The sequence below is a fragment of the Molossus molossus genome, unplaced genomic scaffold, assembly GCF_014108415.1.
Source record: "Molossus molossus isolate mMolMol1 unplaced genomic scaffold, mMolMol1.p scaffold_m16_p_8, whole genome shotgun sequence".
In the NCBI taxonomy this organism is placed as follows: Eukaryota; Metazoa; Chordata; class Mammalia; order Chiroptera; family Molossidae; genus Molossus; species Molossus molossus.
The window spans coordinates 77,849,619-77,858,685 of NW_023425402.1; the positions used below are offsets into that span (position 1 = coordinate 77,849,619).

General features: G+C 33.9%; 1 protein-coding gene across 1 annotated transcript in view; it reads right to left on the bottom strand.

The window, feature by feature from the left end:
* Window positions 1-8,581, bottom strand: part of LOC118620747 (triadin-like) — a 43,574-nt gene extending 34,993 nt beyond the window's left edge. Inside the window, exons 1-3 of the mRNA XM_036247757.1 lie at window positions 8,545-8,581; window positions 3,799-3,825; window positions 3,189-3,218 (exon numbers count right to left, since the gene is read on the bottom strand). Of these exons, the coding sequence (XP_036103650.1) occupies window positions 3,189-3,218; window positions 3,799-3,825; window positions 8,545-8,581 (94 nt within the window). The remainder of the gene's footprint in view (window positions 1-3,188; window positions 3,219-3,798; window positions 3,826-8,544) is intronic.
* Between the last annotated feature and the right edge of the window lie 486 nt (window positions 8,582-9,067).

Genomic DNA, 9,067 nt, shown 5'->3' on the forward strand with positions numbered 1-9,067 from the left:
TTAAACACACAGTAAGAACCATGCCATACACTAAGTTGTTGCTACTGCTAACTGATTTTAACCTGAATTTTGTTTTCTCAAGATGATTATTATGAAGAGTAGTTCCAACATCAACATGAGATAATTTGACAAGAGTCGGAAGAGTTTTGTGTTTTTTTGTTTTTGTTTTTAATATATTTTATTGATATATTTTAGAGAGAGAAGAAGGGAGAGAGAGAAACATTGATGTGAAAGAGAAACACCAAATGGCTGCCTCCTGCACGCCCCCTACTGGGGATGGAGCCTGCAACCCGGGCATGTGCCCTGACTGGGAATCGAACCTGGGCCTCTCAGTTCATAGAATGACACTCAATCCACTGAGCCACACCTGCCAAGTGGAAGGGTCTTTTTGAAATAAATATAATTGGGTACTTAAGTGATTTAGAAATTGGCATAAATAGTCTAATGGCTTGAATTGTGTCCCATCAAAAGATATGTTAAAATCTTAACCCCAGTACCCAACAATGTGACTTTATCTGGAAATAGAATTGTTGCAGATGTGATTCGTTTAGGTAAAATGAAGTCATATTGGAGTAGTGTGGGTCCTTAATCCAATCTGACTGATGTCCTTAAGGAAAAGAGAAACAGGGGTAGAAACACACAGGAAGATGTCTATGTCCTGATGGAGGCAGGGACTGAAGTGATGCTCCTACAAACCAAGGAATACTAAGGATTTCTGGCAAATATCAGAAGCTAGAAGAAGTAAGGAAAGATTCTTCTCTATAAGCTTTAAAAGAGGTGTGGCTCTGCTGGCATCTTGATTTTGGACTTGTATCTTCGAGAAATATGAAAGAATAAAATGTTATTGTTTTAACCTACCCAGCAGATGGTACTTTATTCCACCCTTCCAAGGAAACATCATTTTGGTACTGGGAAGTGGGGTGCTGCTGTAATAAACACCTATAAATACTGAAGTAGATTTGGAGTTCGGTAATGGGTTGAGGCTGCAAAATTTTTGAGGCACTTGATATAAAAAGCCCAGATTTCCTGGAAAAGACTATTGGCAGAAATATTGATGTTAAAGAATATTCTGCTGAAGCTTTAGAAAGAGTTGAGGAAACCTATAGAACAACCTTCTGTCTCTTTTGAGAATACATATGCTATCATGAACAGAATATTGTTAGAAATAAGAATGTTAAATGTAATTCTGTTGAGATCTCAGAAGACAATGAGAAACCTGTTATTGGATACTGGAGAAAGGGTGATGTTTGGTATAAAGTGGCAGAGAACTTGGCTAAATTGTGTTCCTTTGTTGGCTGAAGGATAAAACTTATAAGCAAAGAAAATGGATATTTAGCTGAGAAAATTTCCAAGCAGAGTATGAAAGAGTCAACCAGATTTCTCCTTGCTGCTTAGAATAAAATATGAAAGGGAAGATAAGTTGAAGAATGAACTATTAAGCAAAAGGACCCAGCACCTGATGATCTGGAAAATGTTCAACCCATCTAAATAGCGTGCATTAGAGACAGGGCCAATTGTGTGGCTGGACAAGTTTTTGCTAAAGTGGGTAAAGAATGAATGTGTAATTCATGGATCCAACCCACCATCTCAGCAGAAGGCAGCAATCGAGATGAGGTGATCCAGGAAAGATCTGTGGAGGACCTTCCTGCACAAAGGCTTGGACCCCTAATAACTGAAAGCATGACTGGTCATGTTTTTGAGAATATTATACAAACAGAAGCAATACAACCTGGTTAGGAAGGGAAGATATGGGATAAAATAAAAGAATAACAACTCCAGGGCAGAACATTGGATTCAAACCTGGGCTGATAGAACCTCTTCATGTAGAGAGGGCTGGCCTGCCATCTAGGTGGTTCAGGAGGGCAGGGCCACACCCTACAGGCCCACAGGACACAGTAGTGAGCCAAAGAGGATTGTCTCAAGCTTTGAAATGTAATGGAATTTTTTTGCTATGTTTTGAATTTACTTGGAACCCATGGCTCCTTTTTTTTCTTTCCAATATCTCCCTTTAGGAATGGAAATGTCTATCCTATTTCTGTCCCACTGTTTTATTTTGGAAGCAGTAATTTGTTTTCTGATTTTATAGGTTCACATATGGAGAGGAATTTTCTGCAGGAAGAATTATATTCTGAGTTTCATGCATAACTGATTTACATAATGAGACTTGGGACTTTAATGAAATTTTGGAGTTGGTTTTGGAGTTGATGCTGAAATGGATGAGACTTCAGGACTGTGAAATGGGGTGAATATATTTTGCACCATGTGAATGACATAAAATTGGGAGCGGTCCAGAGAATAAACCTCTGTGCATTGAATTGTACCTGTCAAAACGATATGCTGGAGTTCTAACACCCAGGAGTCAGAATGTGATCTTATTTGGAAAAAGAATCATGGTAGATATAATTAATTAAGAATTTGTCATATGGGTGTAGGGTGGGTCCTTAATTCAATATGGCGGGTGTTATAAGAAGATAAAAGGTACAAAGATAGAGATACAAATAGAGACGATGTCAGAAACTGATGACAGAAACTGAGATTGGAGTGATGTTTCTACAAACCAAGAAGACACAAGAATTCTTCTTCCCTACAACTGTCAAGAAAAACACAGTCCCATTGACATCTTGAGTTCAGATTTCTAGCTTCTAGAACTATGTCAAAATAAATTTCTGTTGTTTTAAGCCACCTAATTTGTGGAATTTTATTACAGCAGCCCTACAACCCTAGTATAGTTATGGAACATGAACCAAATTTTTAACTGTTATGAGACTATGAATTCTCTTTGCTCTTTTTAAAAGTTTCTGCTGCCTGCTAGAGCACTTATAAATTTTTAAATACTCAGGAGCACCCCCTCCAAAAAAGAAAAGAGTGAGAGCAGCTGTTTTTCTAACAGAATGTTTATATCTTATATCAGCAAATAGAATCAGCAAAAATAGTGGTTTTGTAGGACTGAACTCAATTAGTCAACTGTTTTTTCTAAACCCTATAAATTTGTCAGTTTTTGTTTTCTTTTGTTTTTCCCCTAGTAACAGGTAGTACAAAATATATACTATGTTTGTTTTATTTTAAGAAGTTAGTCAAGGATAAAATTTTAGTGTAAATATTATGCACTAGGGCACAATATTAGCAAAGATGCATTATTAATTATAAATATGCAATTCAAGTATAAATTTATTAAAAAATATACATACCTGGCTTCTCTTCTTTTTTTACTTGTGGCTCTGAAAATATAGAAATGCAGTAATAATGATGACTATATAAAGATATTTATTTCTTGTACTCATGCATACACAAGTGAGAAAAAGTAGGTTTATAGTTGTTTATATGGAAAATAATGCAACTATTATTAAATAATAATATAAGAATTAACATTTGAGTAATCACAACTGTAAACCTACTTTTACCCACCTATATCATTTACATATTATTCAGTTTTTAAATATTCCATGTTAATTTTCTTTCTCTTATGCAGCAAATTAATACAAACAAATAAAAGTTCTTCATTGTCGATTGCAAGAGTTATTTTGTGAAAAAATAAAATGTGAAGTAAAAATTTAATGAGAAGTTAATTGAAGGTACTGGTTTGTCCCTCCAGCGAATAAAGGAGAAGGAAAATTTTAGCATAGCATATTCTCAGAAGAATACTTAGGATAATAGGCACATTGTCTTTACAGAATAATTAAGTCTTGGATTTAAGCAAAATACTCAACAATGGAATACTCAACATAAGATGATTAAAAGCATGCATTTAAGATTTGTTGTATTTATTTATTTATTTATTTAGACATGCACATGACATACGTGGAGGCTTAGGCTTGACTTCTGTACCTAAAAAAGTTAAAAAAAATTATTAAAGACTAAATCACTCAATTCTTATTGAATTGCCACTGAATATGATAGAACATTATAAATTTGAAAATCAAAATCAAACAATATAGACCTCAGTTATTCTTTATGGAAATTTTATGGGATATGTAATTTAATGTTTATGCCAAGTTACTAATTAAAAAGTTATTTTAAATAACAAAACTTTCAGTTTAATTTTATTGCACCATTAAAAAATAATTTGTTCACAAACTCTTGTGTGCAATTTTATATTCATTTTTCAATTTTATATTCATAAGACAAACTGTTTTTGAGACATTACTTTTAACCCTTCAGTATTCAAGATGAAAAATCCAAGCCAATTTTATTTATTTATTTAAAATATCTTCTTATTTGTTTTTCAGACAGAGAGTAAGAGAGAGATAGAAACATTGATGTGAGTGAGATACATTGATCGGCTGCCTTCTGCACACTCCCTACTGGGGATCAAGCCCAAAACTCGGGCATGTGCCCTGACCAGGAATCGAACTGGAAACTCTCAGTTCATGGGATGACACTCAATCCATTGAGCCACACTGGCCAGGCCCAAGACAATTTTTAAAAATTTCCATTAAGATTATCAATATGTTATCTGTCCCAGTATAATACATTAAAAAACAACTGCTGCTGAATTTAGAATTCTAATGACTAGAAATATCATTTGCTTTTATGGCATGAGAAATCCTAGTACAGGGGTTGGTAAATTTACTGTGACAGATCAGACTGTATATGTTTCTGGATTTAGGGCCATATGATCTCTGTTGCAACTATTCAGTTCTGCTGTGGTAATACAGAAGCAGTCATATGCAATATGTAAATGAATAAAAATGTCTGTGTTACAATAAAATTTTATTTACAGAAACTGGTGGCCAGTGCACAGGCCATTGTTTGCCAACCTTTGTTCAATCCATAGTCAGTTTTAATTTTCTTTTTGTTTTTATCTCAACAGATTGTGACAGTAAAAACAAAGAAACAAACAAATCTCCTTTGAGTCTGTCTTCTTTTATACATCCAATACTCTTCTATCACTGCTCAACTCAGCTTCTAAGATTGCCATTATTTTTTGCTCTTTGGTCACCTCTTAGCTCCCATTTCATCATTAATTCACTACAGTCTAGCTTCTGTTCCCACCATTCTATTCATCAGGCTTCTCTGATCACCAGTTCTACCCTACCTGCCAAGACCCAGGAACATGTTCAACTCTATTGACCACTTTCTCCTTTCTAAATCTCTGTTCACTTAGCTTCTCATAGGATGTACTTAACATATTCTGTTGTAATGGAATAAATATTAATACTGCTGTTTTGACTCTTAAAAATGTATTAGTGACTTCTACTTTTAGCTAAGCTGAAATAGCAGAGACCCATTAGTCTTCACACTTGAAACTATAGAAAACAGACAAAATATATAAAACAATGGCTTTAAAGATATGGGCATCAGCCAACAAGGGACAATGATCCTTAAGTGATAGTAAACAAATAAAGTGCACCCTATAATTCTTCCAGCTTAGTGCCCTGAGAAAGTTACAAGGCCTCAGTAAGTGATGGAGATAATTAAATGGAGCTAGAAATACAGAAAGGCCAAGACAGGTCAGAGTAATGTAAAGTAGAGAGCCGCAGAAAGAAGGGAGAGAGGAATAGAGAGATAAAATGTTCTGGAGATTGGTAGAAGGCCCCCTTAAGTCTTGAGAAGAGCATGAACCAGCACGTGTATACAAAGAAACCGAGGCCAGGATAGAAACAATGGAAAGAACACTATAGCTTTACATAGCAGGTGCTGAAGTTAGGTAGTGTTAGTTCTCCAATTTTGTTGTTTTTCTTTAATGCTGTGATGGCTACTCTAGATTTTTCCCATTCCATATAAAATTTAAAATCAGTTTGTTAATATTCACAAAATACCTTGCTCTATACAATGACATTTGGAGGATTAACCAATCATATTTATTTTTGAGAATGCACCCCTGTGTTCACTGCAGCATTATTTACAAGAGTGAAAATATAGAAGCAACTTAGGTGTCTATTCATAAAGGAATGGATGAAGAAATGTGATACATATATACAGTGGAATATTGCTCAGCCATAAAAAAAGAATGAAATCTTAGCATTTGTGATAACATAGATGGACCTACAGGGTATTATTCTAAGTAAAATAAGTCAGACAGAGAAATACAAATACCATATAATTTTACTTATATGTGAAATCAAAAAAAACAAAATAAGTGAAAAAACACAATGAAAACAAACTCAGATAAAGAGAACAAATTGATGATTGCTAGATAGGAAGGTGGGTTAGGTGTATGGGTGAAAAGGGAAAGAAATTATGATGTACAAATTGCCAGTTATAAAAAAAAATGTCATGAGAATATAAAGTACAGCATAGAGAATACAGTCAGTAATACTGTAATAACTATGTTTGGTGCTAGGTGGATGCTATACTTATTGGGGAGATCACTTTGTAAGGTATATATTAAAAAGAAAGAAAAGAAATAGAGGAAGTTAGAGTAGGTGATTTCAAAGATTTCATCTAGGTCTAAAATCATATATTTATGTTAAATATTACTTTAATTCTAAACAGTAAATCATTTATTAGGGAGACACAGTTTAGATAAAAATCAACCTGAAATGTTGCAGCTTTAATTTTTTTTGGCTTTATTGCTCTTTAGTAATTCTCTTTACCAAATTCAGGTACATTTTCTGCTGGGGGAGCATGTTTAATTCTAAGAGCAGATGAGCAAACCTTGTTTTTAGAACGAGTGAGTGTGTTCCAAATATAATCTATCTATTTAGTACAGAGCTGTAGATATACATCTTAGCCTGAAAAAAAACCTATCTAACACGCACTTTTGAATTGACTAGAAGATTAATATCTAAACTTTGTACTCTGTATGCTGAATAAGCAAACCATTTGGAGGAGGCAAAAAATATCATAAGAATTTTTATAGGATCTTGAATCATTTCCAAATTCTTATTGCATTTTACTAGATGCCATCATTACTCAGATATATGTTTTATGAGTTTTTCTCATCTTTAATCAAAATTAAAATGGAAAATACACAAATATGTAGAATACATTATAAAACTTCAAAAAATTCTTTCTGATCTCTATGTAAATTTGTGTAAACAAATGTTTCTTTTTTCCTTTTTTCTATAGAGCTATTCTCATATAGGAACAGCCTCATTTATCAACTATACAGTATAAAGTCACTTGTTTGAAACCATAATATAGTGTTATTTACCTAATATTCAGAAATATATTTCTAGGGATTTAATAAACTAATGTGAAGCTTAGAATCATCTATGTAATGCTGAAAATTAGGGAATGAAATTACAATTAATGCTTGAAAATTGCCCTTAGTATTCTGAAAGACATTTGGTAAGGAAAAAGTGCCTCTGACAATTGGAATTAAATTTATGGAAAAAATTTCATTTCATGTTAGGGTAGATAGAAATGCCGTCTAGTAGGTAAGATGTAAATATATTGTTCTTGGTTTTCTTTAATTTTAAATGCAGCAGTACTTCGCAGAATGCTAAGGTACTTTAGGGGAAGTTCTTTAAGGTTTACTTGTATTGAGGTTCGTGGCTCCTACAAATATAAACCCAGTAAAACTTTTATGCATAAATTACTTTATCATCCTCATTGGCTTGGGCTAAGTTTTCTAGGCACCACGTACTTTGTTAAACATCTTGAAGCTGCACTATAATAAATTAAATTATTATGGAATATTTTTTATTTGGTATTAGCATTCTTTCTTTGACCATTCTGTTCTCATAATCCCTCTGAGATAGTTATTTTATCTTGGGTCTCAAATATGTGGTGAGGGATCCTTTGGGTCCTGCCATTTGATAGTTAAAGGGATTAAGTTATGTAGATTAAACAAATAGCAAATGTTTGTTTTCGCCATAATCAAGTATGAGAGATTAGAAGATGTTAATAGTGAACCAATAGAAAAATAGAGGAGGTTAATCAGAACCATTATTTTAAAGCCTTTTTTTCTTTCTTTCTGGATATAGAACTTGATGTAGCATTAACATCACACTGTGATTATTAAACTATTCGATTATTTATTCAGCAAGCATTTACTCAGAATTTAGTACATGCTAAGCACTTTAGTCCCTCAAGAATATTTGGCTTATAAGGTTTAGCTACTAATTGAAACAATTGTTGTGGACGAGTTTCATTCTGGTAACAATCATAGAAATTCGATTTGGTTAAAATGCTGTGCTAGCTGCATCTCCTTCAAGGAGCATAGAAAAAGACAGACATTCCAAACATCACACATATCCTTTGAAAAGTTGGGGGGGATAGAATATAAAGCGATATATGGGTTTATTTCACTATTGACCCACATATCTAACTTGCTATAGAAAAATAAATATACCACAGAAAATTTAAACTTCATAAATCCCAAATTGAATGCATGATCTATTAATCTTTCCTCCAAACACATCCCCTATATTATTAAATAACATCATGGTCCACTTACAGTTGCAACCAGGAGTCTGGAAGTCATCCAAAAGTAACCTCCATGTTCTCCACCCTTTTGCAGAGGCCTGCTGATTACATGTCCTAAATATATCTCGAGTGTATTTCCATATTTCCACTTGTACTTCATTTTCTTCTTAGTTTCTATCCCCATTGTATCCTCCAATACATCATATTCATTCACCCCATTTCCTTCCTTACCTGATGTCCTTTCCCCCTCCTTGTAACCTTTCACCATACCCCCTCATTTATGAAGACAGCTCAGTTATTGTCTCCCTCTGGAAGCCGATCCTGCACGCCTTCCAAGATGATTTAGATGTCCCTAATCTGTACTCTCAGCATCCTACGTAAGCCACCATCACTGTGCATTGCAATTACTTGTAATACTTTGTAATTATTTATTCATTTGTCTTCCCCAAATAAGTTGTAAAATTCATTAGGCAGGGACTGCAACTATCATCTTAGTATTCTTAGCAACGTGGATTGTCTCAAACACAGTCAACAACAATTATCTTTAATGAACAAGTAGAAACTCGACATAAGTAGAGCATTCCTTTGCTGAGTAGTGTGCAAACTAAACAAACTTCCACTGGCAACTCATCGAAGATGCTGTAAATATATTTGAGAAAAGGTTGCAAAAAAGAGTTATTTTAACTCCGTGGCCCTTCGCAGAAACACAGCAACATAAATCTTTCCTTTTCTTTTTCTCTCTGCACGGTAGGTT